At 35.0% G+C, this 16938-nt stretch overlaps 1 protein-coding gene across 1 annotated transcript; it reads left to right on the top strand.

Annotated features, from left to right (window-relative positions):
- The first annotated feature begins 839 nt into the window (after window positions 1-839).
- Window positions 840-15251, top strand: LOC145205412 (carboxy-terminal domain RNA polymerase II polypeptide A small phosphatase 1-like). Its single transcript, XM_080078134.1, has 8 exons — window positions 840-1257; window positions 1667-1878; window positions 3036-3149; window positions 3486-3542; window positions 5578-5670; window positions 7304-7489; window positions 8567-8805; window positions 11735-15251. The coding sequence occupies exons 1-8, from the start codon at window positions 1074-1076 to the stop codon at window positions 11736-11738; spliced, it is 1089 nt and encodes a 362-aa protein (XP_079934260.1). The 5' UTR covers window positions 840-1073; the 3' UTR covers window positions 11739-15251.
- Window positions 15252-16938: the final 1687 nt, after the last annotated feature.

Here is a 16938-nt window from a genome sequence, read left to right as displayed (position 1 = left end):
TGTAGAAAAGATTTTCTAATTTCCTAGTGAAGTTACCAAGATAGTAATTACACAGTATTCGCTGTAGTTGTTCTAGCAATGTTGCAACAGTTTGGTTGATATATGGTTTGTGATTGTAATGCAGCGTGTTTAAGCACAATAACGTTTTGTGTACTAGTTTGAAAACGTTTACTAGTGTTTTGTGAAAGCAAGTATTGTTTGCGTTATTAGAACAATGTAGGAATAGGAACGAACTTGACATGCGTTTGACAAAATAAAAAATTGCCAGAAGAGCCTTATAAAGTTGATATATTGCCTGGCAGCAACTGCTTATATATTGACATGCGTTTTTGTTTAATTCTTATGTATGTTAAATCCCAATTTAATATCGACTACGATTTGCCATAATGATTGCCAAGCGCTTCCACACGTAAAATAAGTCAGGTTATTTTCGCCAAAACTGTTTACCCGGTACAAAAATCGTCATAAACATGCTGTCGCAAAGTCGTGCCAAACGTATTGTTGCAAAAATCACGCACTGTTTTCTGTTGTGTTTGTGTCGCCGTATTGCCCCCTGCCTGTGCAGTCGCAGTTTTATAGTTATATTGCATGGAGCCAGTGGAATTGCATTATGCACGATGCAGACAAAATGCGGCATGCACGAAATGCCAAAGTACGTGTTGTGTTGATGCCTAAAATAATTGTACGTTCCTTTTCTGGGGGCAAAATAGCCGTATCCTTTGAAAACTAAATTTGGCTTGTGGACAACAGAGGTGCAAAAGGCAGTTGCCATATTAAATGATTTGTTTGCCAACTAAACTCTGTCTGACAGTGACTTGGTTGCTATAATGTTGTTTACTATTGGCAGATAGCCAAACAACATTTGATGTTCTTAATTCAAAGGTATGCTGTGAACAAGCAGGTTAACATGGATATGTAACGTGTACTACATCTGGCAGTGTACTTTTTGCTGGATAAAGCTCCGCTGGTTAGCCATCTAACTTCACACTTGCTGCAACGGTGACTTTGTTTGATTAAACTACCCATTCAGTGGGTTTTGGCAAGGAATTATTCTGAAACGGACCATTTGGCAAATGTTTACACAAATTGGACGTAATATTTCGCCATATTTGTTCAACGAGGTTCCAAGAATCGGTGGGTTATCTGTATCTGTAAGAAAAAGTTCCCGGCGTTCAATGGATCCTGTTCATACATCCATCATCACGCAAGTTAGCAGAGACAATGAGCAACTTAATGGTTACGCTTCGCCTATAAGAGGTACATATGTTAAAAAGATGCCCATATCTGTTAATTACAGTGTACACCTGTGGTTTGCATTGATTATAGGTGTTTTTACGATTACTAAAAAATGGTGACAACTTTGCAATAAAGGAAATTGTGCTACAATTGTCTTGTATTATCAAAACAAAAAGTGACATGCTCATACCATGGTCATGAACTAAACAAGGGCTAAACAATAATGCATAATGATGAGTTAATCCTTTTTAATGCCACCAAGACAGCATTTCATAACCTAGGTTTAACCAGGCTGTATCATTGGCTTAACTTAAGCTTCGGAAGTCTTAAAAAATGACAACAACGACAAGTAGACAACACAACAGAACAAATCCAGTATAAGTTTACTAATGAAGTATAAACCATAACTTTTTTATCATTGTTATTTTAGAAGAGAAACCTCTGAAAAAGTCATACCGGTCAAAAACCAAAACAGACACCCAACGAGCACAATTTCGCTCTCTGCTGTGCTGTTTTGGGCGTCCAAAGAAGAAAAGTGTCTTGGATCAAAAGCCAGTCAATGAGACTTGGCCACCGACAACAAATGGAAAAACTGAACATACACCCCCTCCATCACCTAGTGTGGACTCAAAAACAGAAGCGGTTAGTTATGCACACAAGTTTTTAGATCTGAGACTTTGTTATTGTGTATGTTGGCATTGTTTGTTGTGCTTGTGCCTCGCGAGGGGCACCATCTTTCCTCTACTTATAACCTTTAAACCCTTACAGTGCATGAGTTGCAGTATTAAACTTGGGCAGACTATATTGCTGACTGTGTATTTCTAAACAGGATTGTTTTTGTCTATATTTTTTTTTCTTTTTTTCTTTCTAACGCGCATTTGTTCCCACATTTTGGTCAAGAAAGAATGGTTCAAACTTTTTCAAATTTACACACATTACAGATATTGGTCTAAAGATGGTCCATGTGGTCCATGAAAATGACCGTATTTGCCTGTCGTTCAGTGCACAGCTGACGCAATGGGAGTGATTGACCATAGTGGCGCATAGAAAAAATGCCTCTGCTTCACGCATGAACGCAGTCGTTACATGACCATTTTCTCAGTCAGATAGAAGTCTCAACTCTCAAGGGAGTAATTCACTTGTTTACGATTAAGGCGGGTGAATGCAGCGGGAGTGCTCAGCTTGACGTCGGGACCGACGTTTTATGAGGCAGTCGTGTCAATGATTAGAAATCAGCTGTTTTTGCGCAGCTACGCTATGTCGTTTTATTAAGTTATCAAGCACATTTTAACTTTTTGGGTTAAGGCTAAAGTTGGTTAAGCTTGTCCTTACGAATCTAAAAATAACCAGGGTGTTTGTTTACCATAAATCCACACAAACGCGCGTGTGGGGACCCATTCGTTTTTGCTTGCGAAAACAATCATATGTGTAGATCAAATGATTGTGCCCTATTTTTACTGTTACCAAATCGCATATGCATATGTGTGGGGACCTATTAGATTATGCTTGCAGAAACAATTAGGTTATAAAGTGCCAGGAAAAAGATAGGGACCCAATGAAATGTAGGTGCCAAATATATATCTGTTATAAATATAGTAAATGGAATATGTGATACATCATTAAGTATGATGTAGTATATATAACCCGGCAATATATAGGAAAACCACTATTCTAGTTGTAACTAGAGTTGAAAATTCCTTGTTGTTACTTTTGCCAACAAAAAAATTAATGTTTTTAAAACTCTTAAAGTAGATATGTTTAAGTTGTATGAACTTTTATTAGTTAATTATTTTTTGCAGACATTAGCAAATGGAGACCAAAAATATTTGTTACCAGCAAAATGTCCCTCCCTTGGTGAAAAGAAATGTGCTGTTATCGATCTAGATGAAACATTAGTCCACAGTTCATTTAAAGTAAGTTAAAAAAATTATTTGCTGTTGTGTTGTTTTCTTTCAACATAATTATGCATGAATTGTATTTCAATAAATGTGATGACAAAGTTGTTTTCCATTTTTCAGTGTATGTCTAAATATACTTTTCAATCCATTTATATACATAAGTTACAAATACTTTTATTGCTGGGTTAAAAACAATTGGCTATCTGAAGTAGTTTATTGTTATGGTGCCTAAATCAAGGTTGCTAACCAAAATAAACTGTTTATATATACACATATATATTGTGCTGTTTATTTTTTAAATTTGTAAAATGCTAATCACTAGTACTAAAATATGTGTTAAACTTTTTTTAGCCAATCAACAATGCCGATTTTATCGTTCCTGTCGAAATAGATGGCACAATTCACCAGGTATGTTAAGATGTGCATATTCCACTATAGGCAATATTACTATGGGTCGGATACAGTCATTTACGACAGACCTACTATGGTGACATGGTTTACAGTGTGTTGTTTGTTTTGCTGTTATTCAATATGTGAACAATTTCTATGCTGGCCCATATCCAACATGTCTCCACCTTTTCCTATGTGTCTCCTGTGTCAGTGGAATTGTATATGTGTGATAAAATGGTACAATATGTCTGTTAGGTGATGCTGAAATTGTGATGTGAACCACAGGAAAAAAATGGAAAATTTTGTTACATATATGTTTGGGCAAAAATAGTGTATAGGAAACAAACTGTCAAATTGTATTTCTTAAAATAAAAGAGCCAGGTGATAAGAGCAAAAGTCACATTTCACTGAGAATTGTTTTAAATCGTTGTCTCAAAATGGTTTAAAAATTGCCTGCACTTATAAATGGCCTGGGGCAACAAGGCAACTCGGTAATGCATAATGAAGGCATTTTAACTTCAACCAGTTCAACAGGCATCCTACTTTCAAATTTAGGTACTTGTTCCACTTTACCTTCTGATTCATGTATTACTTTTCGACGTTTAGAGAACAAAGTGATTAAAATTGCATGATGTTTTACATTTGCATTTTAAACATTGCTCCTTAACTTTGTAAAGGGTTGTGGCACTCTTAAGGCTTTTTAGCTTTTTTTGTGAAAGCCCAGATAAATATTAATTTTAGCAACATGCTTTAATAGTACAAATAGAAAGACAAGTCTGAATTTTTACTACAACACCCTCTGCAATAAAATATTTACAAATTAATTATTCCTGTTTAAATTTGTTTTAACAAACCGAGTGAGATCCCTGTAAGTGTTACAACCCTGATTCAATCATGTTGATTTTGTCAGAATATTCTTAATTATGACACTTTTTGACAATTTGTAACACTAGCATTTTTAACTTTTACACCACCAGTTGTGTGTATCCAAACACTTTTCAATGCTAAAACGTGATTAAATATCTACAAAAACCATTGTATAATTTAATAATTAATTGTGTCATACATATACATTATAAAAATGTTTGTTACAATGTGTTGTTAAAATACATGGTAAAATGGTAATAGAAAGGTTACAGCAAAACGTGTAAACTTTTTTCCACCACAGGCCTTGCTGGCTTATGTAGAGCTTATATAGGTGTTGCCTTGGCTAGCCATGTAAAGAAAACAAAGTTATGGCTTTATCATAACAAAACATGTTACTCACTCAAGAATGTTATGGGGGTGCTTACCCTAGTGCTTTGCTTCCTTGCTTTGCAAACCAGACACCGGATCAGTTTTTGTGTAGGCCCATATAGGATTAATCTGCATGTATATAACATTTATTCATTTACATCTACATTTTTCAACAAGTGGATTGAACAAAAAAATCATTTCCGTCCAGTTAAGTTTATTATGTATTGTCCTATACACATAAATACTGTAAACTGGTTAAATCAGATTTTATTAATCCGGGTCTTCGCCTATTTCAGACAAAACTTGAGGTACAAATACTTTGTAATGTTTGAACTAATCGGCATCTGTTAATCTGGATTATTGCCTAATCTGGACAATTTTTTGGTCCAAATGGATTCAGATAAACAAAAGTTTGCTGTATTTTTGTTCATAGTAATGCTAAAAAGCATAGTATACCACCAGGACAAAACGTTTTGTTTTTCAAGTGAGCTGTTATTATGCCAGGACTGCCATAGTGGTATTGCTGCTTTGCTTTACTAGGGCAGCAATAACTTGGATGTTATTGGCTTGTGTCAGCCTTACACCTGGCAGCTCTCACCATCCATTGGTTAATGTTTAAACTTCTTGCTGTTTAGTTTGGAAGTTTCAACACAATAATCTAGTCCGTGCATCTAACAAACATTCATATGATAAAAAAAAGATATGCAGTAATGTTTTATATTCTAAAGATAAAAAAGCATATTTTATGAAATTTTTTTTAGGATATTGGTATACCAATTAGCAAATATATGATTGTTGTTTTCCATTTGTTGTACAGGTTTACGTATTAAAGCGACCCCATGTGGACGAATACTTGAAGAAAATGGGTGAACTCTATGAGTGTGTTTTGTTTACAGCCAGTCTAGCAAAGGTATTTCTTTTTTTCTATTGTTTCGCTTGAAAAAAAGTACTGTACCTAAACTAAGCTTGAAACAAGATGCCCAAACCTTTATTATGTTGAATAATATGTCTTTGCTATGGCTGACTTAGACATAGTTAGAAATTCTTTGATTTGAACAGGTATGTTGTGTTCTCTGTGTATCCAACAGGATGTATTATTATCATATGCAGTGAATTTTCTTAGTCATTAAGGTTTAAATGACTCAACAATTTGTGTGTGGTCATTGGCATTCCCCATAAAACTTACAAAATGTTTTCGCTTGCATTAAAAATGCATTGAAACTTTTTAAAATGTCTCCATACTATTTGCGCATTACGATCACACTAGTATGTGGGTGGCTTTCACTGGTAGGTTATGACAGTCTATATCGGCCTAATATGCCCTGCTGAATTTTCGCAACCCACAGAAAGATGTAGTTTTTAAAAACAGTTGCAATAAAACAAAGTTAATGCAATACATGTAAATTCAATCTAGTTCATTTTAACACTGGTAGTATATGGTACAAAGGACCGGAGTTCAATTTGTTAAATATATATGGCAGTTTTTTGCTGTTTAAATTGCATGTTTCACTCTAATCTGTTTTGCAATAAGTTGTGTTAAACTGTACTAAATAAAGTGCTGCTTATTGTGCAGTTAGTTAATTGTGTTTTTCCCCATTGGTAAAGGTTGCCTTATGACATTTAAAAATTAAAAATTAAATTATAAGTAAAAATCAAACACAAAAAGTTCTGAAAAATTACTAAAACTAATATTTAGCCTTCTGTCAAAACTTACATCTCCATGAAATATACAGTTAATGCTGTCTATGTCCAAAGTTAAGTCCTAGTCAGTTTGTTTGCCATCTTTGCTGGTAATTGAAACAGTTGGTCTCGCTATGAGTTGTTTGGCACAGGTAGGCTAATGCTTGAAAACCACAGTTCAGATGAAAAGATTTGTCACGCCCCCCCATGGGGTTTGAGATCACCGACACCGACCTGCTATCAAATTACCATCCTGCTTCAAGCACAGGATGCTCATGACTTCAAAACTCACTGTAGATTGTGGCTGAATGGAAACATTCACTTACAAAATAATTTCCTGGGTGTAAACAGTTCTTGCTTTACAAGCACTATACAGTTTATAGGTGTAAAAAAATCCGATTTTAAGTACCAGTTTTAAATATGCTAGTAAAATGTTTGAACAAGCGTTTTGTCCACCAGGCTGCATATTTAACAAATTTGCCATTCAGCTGGTGTGCTGCTAATCAAAATATTAGTGTTTTTTTAAAACTTGTAATTTTGCTGATGATTTTCGCTTGTGTGCTTACAAGTTACAATATTTCATTCATTGCTCAGAACAGAAGAAACCTGTTGGGCGAATTGTCAGCAAAATTAAAAGTTCCTGAAAATCAACTACCTAGTATTTTATTTAGCATCGCACCAGTTGAATGACAAATTTGTTAAGTAAAATGTGTTTTTTTTTTCAAAGTGGCATGTGTAAGTGCTGCAAAAATATATGCTTATAGCATGTCAAGTTATGAGCTGAATTGTATAAGTTTGGCTATCCTAACATTAAACATATATAAATGTAAATACGTTTTTAAACAAAATTCATTTTTTTGTAGTATGCTGACCCAGTAGCTGATCTTCTTGATAAAACTGGAGTATTTACGTCTCGTTTATTCCGAGAGTCCTGTGTATTTCATCGTGGAAATTATGTCAAAGATTTGAGTTTGATTGGCCGCGAACTGAATAAAGTGATTATTATCGACAATTCGCCTGCTTCGTACATTTTTCATCCTGACAATGCGGTGTGTAAAAAAATTTTTATTTAGTATTATTCCAAATGAGATTTTTGCGTTACAATTTTTAAAGGTATTATGTGTTTCAACATTACTGTAATGCAGTGGTTTTTAATGGGTAATCCATGATGACATTTTAGTGGTCCGCAGGTCATCATTTATATTTAGTGATAAACTGGAAAATTTCCATTTAAATCATTGAATTTTCAGTTTGGAAAATGGGCTATTTATTAATAACTGGCAATTTTTTTTCTCAATTTAAAATTCTGTTTTGAAGGAATATATTTCAAATTAATATGATTGTTATGTATAGATGCTTGCTTTATCTTAACAATGTACTGGTCCGTGATATACTTTTAATTGAATTGGTGATCCATGGCCTGAACTGAGTTCCAATGCTGTAATGTCTACTTTGTCATGTTCAGCAAAAGGATAGAACATGTTGATTACGCCATAATGTCAGTTTTCCTGTTTGCTGTGCAAGACTGACTTTAAAAGCAGAACAGGTCCACTTTAGTGTTTGGTCAAGTTTTTATGAGTCCAATGTAAATAGCAGACTAAGAAATTCCAATTTAACGGTGAGATAGTATTTGATGACTCCTCAAAAAAAGTCATATGCCAAACAAAGATAGTAAACTTTTACCACTAAGGTGACCAAACAAACTCAGTGCTTGGGATATGCCCCAGATTGCTTGTGTGTGCTCAAAACGAATTCTGCACTGTCAGGAAAAATGTTTCGATGGTTTAGGACCATCTTATTATCCACCGGGGCAATTATAATTAAACTCAGCTTCTTACATAAACATTTTTAAGCATTACTAAGTGAAAAGGACGCTATTGTTAATGGCATAAATAAAAGAGTAAATTGAAATCTACAAAACGCTGTTAAAGTTTTGTGCAAAACCTCAAAAACTTCCAATAAATCAAAAGTGTGTTAAAACTGATTTAAAATGAACCAATACTGCACAACATTCAAGAACATACTCAATAGCATTTCAAAAACCTGTTAAAAGCATACTGTAGTATTAGGCCTGTATATACAGAATTGCACTATGCCAAATCCTAATTCATGTTCATATTGTCTAGGTGCCGGTTATATCCTGGTTTGACGACCCCAACGACACAGAACTGCTGGACTTACTGCCTTTTCTGGAGTCAATTGCGCATTCTGATAGTGTCTACTCAGTATTGAGGTCACAAGGTTTTACGAACCATGCCATGCAGACGACAGCGAAAATACAGCAACAGCTTGTAATTCAACAACAGCAGATGCAGCAACAAGTACAGTGCCAAACTGAAGAAGAAGATGATGACAATGAGGACAGGTTAGTACATTGTTTCTTAAACTTTTTACTTCTAGGCGGGGCTATGAAAAATAAGCAACATTTTTGGGATGCACTATTGGTAGTGATATGGAAAGTCAGTCATTAACTTCAAGGATCATATCATATGAATAAACTTTTTCAAACATTTATACTCCGGTGTGCAGCTATAAAAAATGACCAAAGTTTGGTTGGCACCATTGATAGAAACATGGAAAGTCAGTCATTAATTTGAAGGATTATATTGTATAAATAAAACATTTTTGTTATCTGGGTTCACACCTGGCTAATGTCAGGGTGTACTGTTTGACAACTACTGGGTTAGTAACACATTTTTTGAACAAATGTGTCACCCACTGGGTTGTTTTTTGTCCAACTGCTGTAAAGTTATACAAAATACTTGCTGTAAACTTAACAGTCACCATGTATTTCTACCTCTCGAGTGGGCTTAAAATTAAAACTATGCTTGACAGAGTCTGACAATAAACAAACATAACATAAAATATGATGCGAGGAAAACAACCAGATTCACTTGGTCTGCATTTTTTGTCTATTACTCTTTATTCTGTCTAACATTGTGTCTGTTCCATGTTTTGGTCAAGAAAGAGTGGTTCAAACTTTATGCACATGTGATTAACTAAAGTATACACTACAAGTGTAAACCCCAGTTGACCCACTAGCTAACCCACAGGCCCTTTTTAAGTAAAAATAAGTTTCAAGGCTATTTATTTTAAAAATTTTCTTAAAATTTGTGTAAAGTTTCTTTCCATTAATGTTAGACATTTTTTGGAAAATTTTTAAGTAACCCTCAAGCAAATTAGAATGAACAAAAATAAAAATATCCAAAATCAATGAATCACTAGGTACTCTCCCCAAATGAAAGACTTTTGGTTGAGCCACTTTTAGTGATACCATTTAATAGGTTTGGAACTGTGTCAAACCACAACATAAGTATGTTAGCATCACTTTGATAGGCCAAATCAATAAAGCATAGGTGTTTGTGAGCATACTTGAGTTGGAATGGGTGAAGGTTCAAAATGAAAAACAATGATTAATTTGCTGAGTCGTCCTGCAATTAGCGACTGGTCAATGTTTGACCAAAGCCCTCTATTTGGTTTTCGAATCAAAACTTGTTTCTCCTTCATTGGAATACTTTGCTGGTGTTTGCATTTCTAAACAATGCTAAACTAAGCCAAATAGTGTGACTTGTGTTTGAGATAGGGAATTTTGTTACAGGCTGGGCAAATGGCTTGCAGCGAGCATTTCATGTTTATATATATGTAGGAGCCCAGTGGCTTTCATATTGACTAACACACCACTTTTATGCATTAAAATATATTCAAAACTGTTTTTTTCTTGCTTTTGTACTATCTTTCGTACTATGTTTTTTCTTCATAGAATTTTCTGTAATTTTGCAAAAAAAATTACAAAATTACCAATATCTTTGAATATATTCTCAAAAACTTAAAAAAGACAAACTGGTATTTCCTGTTGTATGTTACCTAAATTTTGGGGGCAACATTTTGGTCAATAATGGTATTAGTCCACTTAAAACTGAAATTCAATGCAACATTGCAATTGACTAGTTAATTTTATGCATTTGTAAAAATGTTTTCGGGTATTGGTTGTCATAGAAAAAGTATTCTAAAATGACAAAAAAAACATTATACAAAAATGATGGTGACACATAATACACAAAAATAAATTTTATAAGTTTATTAATTTAAACAAGAGTTTGGGTGAAACTAATAGGTTACTGTGAACTATGGTGATCATGTTATTACTTAAGGTGTGTTAGAACAATGTTTTTGTGTTTGAGCCAAAACGTGACTTGGTTCATAAACAGGAAACAGTATGGTTGGCTTTATAACTTGCAAAGTTACTTTTTAACATAATTTGTTCCACGGTAGTCCTTGTGTAGGACTGCTTTTTGCATATTTGCACGGTAGACCTTGTATAGGACTGCTTGTTGCATATTTTTCTGCAAAAAGTTAAAGAAAACCTGTCTTTAAAACCTGTTGTCACTTGGTTGGTTTTAGTTTTGAAAGCTCAGATTGTGGTTATGACTTTTGTTTATAGTTTAAATCCTCTAATGTTTTTTCTTGACATATACTTTTTTACTTTTACATCCTGTAAAACCCTTGTTTAAAAAAATGCCTTTTTATAAGTTACCTTTAAGCAATGTACGCAATAAATAAGAAGAGATATTAATCAATATTTGAAAACTAACATCCATTGTAAACAAGATGCACAAATATGGTTAATGTTTTCTCTGTTCTAACATTTCGGTTGGGTCATTAGCAGTCTGCACTGAGCTTGTCAAATTCCATCAAGCCCATCAACAACAAGTGCCAAAAAGTTGTGTAAAAGTTCAATCAAATGCCATTTCATGCCTGGTGTCTGCCTCAGACATGTTGTTGCAATGTTGTATGTGTGTGTGCTCCTTCAAATTAGAGAATAAATGCTACATGTGTCTTTGTAAAGATAGATATCCTCAAATCTTTTGGCCACAAAAATTGTTGAATATTTTTTGCTGGTTAAAAATTCTCAAGCCATTGCACATCATAAAAGTTTTTTACTGATCAACTTTTTTGCAACTAAGAAACAAAATACATTTATGCGCTGTTGATTACAGCAGTAAAGTTTAAGTAATAAGAAAGATAAATAATGCAACAATGTGGTTTTCTGTGAATATTTTTTGACTTTACTTGTAAAAACGTGCCAGTATTATTTGTTGCGAAAAACAAACAGCCAGGACAAGGACATTTAATGTAATGAATTCATTTTCTAAGCTGTAAGACTTTTTATGACTGAGATAGGTAATCCAGCACATTTCATTGGGCTTTAAAAAACCACTAAACCAAGTGGGTGTGCAAGTATTTAGCACAGCACAGGAATTAATCATTACCCACACACAATATAACTTTTACAGGTAGCACTTTTGGAGCAGTTGGGTTTAAGCCAAAACCCTGAGAATTTGCAACCAAACCGGCTTCCAATCAAGTTTCAAAATAAAATCTGTTTCACGCATGAACTTTGGTGCAAGTGACCTCCAGTGACGCTTGCTGCCTGACGTCACGCTCCACTTTGGTGACCCGAGGTAACCTTTTAAATCGCCGGTCAGTTGAAATGACCCGGTTGTGATTATGACAGTGCGAACGCCTTACGAAAAAATGTTTTACTGTTTTCAAATCGTTGAACATTGGACATTTTAAGTGCTTTAATAATGTGAAAAATTGTTCTGAGCCTTATCAAAACTTAATGGTGGTGCTTGCTTATCGTTGTTGTGTAAAGTTATTTGACCCAAGAAAGGTTATTGCTGTTTTTATGCAAAACTCCTGAAAACAAATACTAGGCATATCAGCGTTTTGAAAGGTGTACAAGTTTTATCAAGATTATTAAGAATGTATTTTCTTTCTTTAATTTAAATTGGTTCAAGAAAATTTGACCTCAAAAATATCTTACGTTTTAAGTTTTTGTTTTTACTAGCGGAACAATTCAGTAAATTCGATTTTTTATCTGTTTGTCGTTTTGCGGAAAATTCCCGTTGACAACAACATTATTTTGCCTGCCCCGTCCAAATTGTCAGCATCTGCCAAGCTCAGGATTATAATAGTTGTTCGCTCGCAGGCATTTTTAGCCAATCACAAGCCGCCTACGTGACGTATTATACGCTGATTGGTTGTGCCTTATATAACTTTACTATGAATATTAGGACTCAATTGCTAGCATAATGTTCCAAGATTCGTACAATATCTTTAATCACTGGTTAAAAACGGTTTAAATAAACTGGTAAACGCTTGATATTAGTTGGGCAAAAATCACTTTAAATATGATTTTACTTTTTAAAAGTATTTGTTTACGCTTTTGGGTCACGTGCAAGATGTGTTACGCATGGCTGCTCACAGTTTGTAGCTTAAACCTCACGAAAGGCTAAAATCGCATATGAGTTGAAAATCACACATTGCGTAAGTTGTACCCATCAAACTTTCAAGATTTTTCCCACTTTAGTCTAATAAGATCACAGCAGAGTATCATTCCTGCCCATTTGAATGCATTTAGGTTCACTATTTCAAGGAAACGGATAAATCGGCAAATATGCCAAAGAAAACTTGATTATTTTAACTCCCTAAAGCCTTTAGTGACCCTTTCCATTGTGACATCACAGTGGGTCGATTGTTCTCGTTGCGCTCGACTTCCACCCGCTTGCAAAGTTCACGCTTGGACGCGTTTTCTTCGTGTTTTTCTGCGCTCTTCTTAAAATGTGCCTTAGACCGAAATCAGCCTTTTCAACAGCGGTGGTCACGGTTCGCTGAACGCAGCCTTGTTTTTCTGTTTTGCGCCTCAAAGTGGCAAAAACGCTCAGCAATATTTTTTCCGGTTTAAAAATCATGGTTTGACCGTTAAGTCAAAGATAAATAAATAAAGTTATCGGTTTCTGTAATTCTAATAAAAAACGGCGTGCGTTTTTTCTTGTCGTTTCATTTTGCGTAAAAACGCGAATATTTTTAGGCACTTAATTGTTTCTTCCCGTAAACCCAAGTGAAACCATGGTTTTTTGTTGTTCCTCTCTCGTTTTATCCCATTTTTCTTGTTGTAATTGTTTCTTTTTTATGTGTTTCCTTTTTTGTGAGTGTAACACCTTTTGAAAGGGCAACAACGTCAGTAATAGTTCGAACTGCCGTTGATTTTTTACAGATTTTAAATCCGTTGTACATGCCACAATTTTTTGGAGTTCTATTTTATCACTTTTTGTCAAAACCAAAACGCAATACTACCACTTAATTATGTCACAACGCAACACAACGGCTTGGCTGTGCCAAAGTATTCAGCCAAAATTGCTTAAAACTAAAAACGCTTGCTCAAAACGGGGCTGACATGGTTTTGAATAAAATCTGTTATAAACACATTAGATCGGGGATCGAATCTTTTCTTAGAATGGCATTTAATAAATAATTTATGATTTTTAGCTTTAGCACTCGCCAACGGCTTGTTTCAGGGGGGAGTAATCCCCGGTGTTGTTAAATTTAATTATAGTTACCAAAGAAAATGACGAAATCACGAGTTTAAAAATTTTGGCATAATCCAAACGACTTTTCTATTGGAACAGTTAGAAAAATTTGGTTTTGGCTTTGGTTTTTAGTTACGGAAATTTACTTGAATTTAAACAATAAAAAATGCGTTATAGTTTTTAAGGTATTACATTTTTGTGGTGATACTTCTATTCTTTAATGTAGGTTATACTTTGTTCTCAAGATAAACAATATACCTTTAGTTGTGAAGTCATTAAAATAAAACTTTAAAATTTTGTGGTCCCCTAAAGCAGTGGTTCAACCTTCATCGGCCTTTTATCGAATTCCTTCCCTAACAATTGAAAACAAATTCATTCCCGCAAGCATACTGCATAGCAGATGCAAAACCATACAAATATAGATTAAAATTGGGTCTTTCATCAACTTCATAGGCCATATTCCCAGAGCTTAAGTGTATAAATACGAACCACATGTCAAAATTAAAACAAACCCCTAAGTTTATATCAGAAATTGTCGTGGGTGGGCTTTCGAGCCCTAAGTTTATAATTAGTCCCCGGTTGGGAACCACTGACCTAAAGCATAAAACGCCTGCACAGTCGCACTGGTAAAGTACAGCATCCAGTTGTGGTCTAAACAAGTTCAGCACCGTGACTGGAAATACCGCTACCTAATTCGTTGCTTCTCAATTCACGCAACAAACAGATTTGCTATCAGTTCGTATGCTTTCTCCTTACATCGGGAAACCAAACTGACAAGTTTAGAAATATTTTGCCAGTTTTAAGTGACAGGTTTTGGTGCGCAATTTTCAATACATATTTTCACTAGTAAACAAAAGTTATATTTTTCGTTTGGTAAAATATCGCAATTAATAGCTTTTTAAGGTCTTTTGAAAATTAAAAAAAAATGCCACAGCAGAATGTATAAATCATAAATTTAGTTGAACTTTGTTTTGTGTAAAAATGTATAAAATTTTAAGCATACGGTCCATATAATTCCAATGTGACAGTGTGGAGAAAAACCTGTCGCCTTGTGTAAGTGGTATATTTTCAAAGTGCCTAAACTAGAAAAATTCGGCACAGAATCCTACCAACTGAAATTGTTCCCTATTTACAACAAATGTGCTAAACTCGCCAACAAATACATTTTTCGAGGAAATTTTCGCCTTAATTTTGTTTCGTGAACTTTTTGTGTGCATTTTTCTCTGCGCTGTAAAACCCCGTTTTTTGCCACTTGCCGTATTTTTCCCGTGGTCAGTTCTCCCACTTTGATTCGTGCGTTGATTTTCGCCTTTTATTTTTGTTATCACGACCGAAGGTTTACGGTATTCGCCTTGTTTTTACCGTGCGCTGATCCGTTATTCTCCGGTCCCGTTGAACAACTTGTTTTGTACAAAATATATAATAGCTACGACCCAAACGTGTATGTGCGTTTTCTTTATGTTAGCTGCAAAGTTATAAAAAATGTTTAGGTACATTCAAACTGGAGTGTCGCTGAATGGCCTTATAAATGCGGCCGATCTCTCGTCACCAACTGCAATGATGAGGCCTTATAATCGAAACAGTATGCACTGTCTACTGCTTATAGGTACAGTTTTACATAGTACACATTTTCTTATTCAAAAACGGGGTGCTTTTCGGTAAGGCATGAGTATAGGCGCTCACCATAGTTGCAGCAATCTATACAGACCAGCAGAAGACGGCGCAGGCTCTGATGGGTACTTTAAGAGGGCACAAATATAAACGGTTGAGAACCACTGACCTAGGTTCTTGAAATACAGGTCTGTCATAACTTGAAGGTCGCAAAGAAGTTTGCCGTTGACAAGATGGCCGAGTGGTTAGCCTTCAAGTCACAAGGTTGAGGGTTCGAAGCGCGTCAATGAGCTAAAAAATTTAGCGCCATTGCCTTAACCCATTGACCTCCAATTGGGTTGAACTGAATTGGCGTAGATATTTTTCCAGTACAAAATGAACATATTTGTAAAAAGGTAGGCGGTTCAACGGTAGACTCATTGTGAGCACAATCACACTAACGCTCATGCGTTGCCCGCCCACCGAGGATAAAAACAAGTGTAGCTGCCCAAAAAATGTTGATCTTTTTACAACCTCATATTTAGTGTCGAACTACACCAACCTCTAGCGATGTTCATAAACGCAATCTCAGCCCACTTGTTGGACGATGTAAGTTTGGAAAGTTGAACTGCATCTCGCCACAAGTGGTTAAACAGCTAATTAAAATTTAAATTTATGTAAAGTATGAAAACAATAGTCAAATACCAGCGACTGCCAAGCACCCAACACATAAACGTAAAAATCGCACACTTTACTGTACTGGTCTCTAAACACAACAGCTTGTGTAAATAACGTTGCGTACAAACATTTGTGGATGCTAGAAACAACAACCGAACAATTCAGTGACAATTAAGTGCTCTACACAGAGAAAAATCAAAAGTTTGTGCTCACCACGCTATCTAGCGGCTATAACTTTTCTTCTAAAACCTTCGGTTAAGTGTCAGCACATATCTTATTTTACCGATAATTATCTCTTTTGTACTTATACGGTATACGGTATATCTTGATTAAGACACGGCTTTGTAAAAAAAATAGTTGCCAATATAACCTACGCCAGAAGCCTGTTTTGTTAAAAAAGTCAAACATCACATAATTGACAAATTTCTGCATTAATCTTTAAATAGTAAATAACTACAACATCTCTAGCCAAGAAAAAGGTATCCGAGACCAGATTATAGTGTTAATTTAATTACAAACCCTCACCCCAACTCAAATAGCTCAAACTTTCACAAGCCCGCAAAATTATTACTTACTAAGTATGTTCCTGTTTATTAAAACTGCTTGCCTTGCAATAAACAGTAACAAGTAGTATTTAGTACCAATGATGTTTTCTTAATAGTTATGCAAGATTTAGCTACAATTCTCGTAATGGACTCTTGCATTCTATCCAACGATACTCAAACGGGTTTAAGAAGTGGGTGTTAGAAGTTGAGTTAAAGCCTTTAGTTGCTAAGGTACCAAGTCAAAGTCTAATCCTTCAAATACAAAGTCCGAGTCAAGTCTGTTCACAATTTGGACTCGCGTAAATTCGAGAA

This window comes from Phallusia mammillata, chromosome 8 (genome assembly GCF_965637545.1).
Source record: "Phallusia mammillata chromosome 8, kaPhaMamm4.hap1.1, whole genome shotgun sequence".
NCBI lineage: Eukaryota > Metazoa > Chordata > Ascidiacea > Phlebobranchia > Ascidiidae > Phallusia > Phallusia mammillata.
This window is presented reverse-complemented; position numbering and strand designations above follow the sequence as displayed.

Excerpts from the sequence above, each read along its gene's own strand:
- LOC145205412 (XM_080078134.1), top strand. The coding sequence starts at position 1,074 with ATGTTTACACAAATTGGACGTAATATTTCGCCATATTTGTTCAACGAG. Across the intron at positions 1,879-3,035 it reads TGGACTCAAAAACAGAAGCG|ACATTAGCAAATGGAGACCA; the intron begins GTTAGTTATGCA and ends TATTTTTTGCAG. Across the intron at positions 3,150-3,485 it reads TAGTCCACAGTTCATTTAAA|CCAATCAACAATGCCGATTT; the intron begins GTAAGTTAAAAA and ends AACTTTTTTTAG.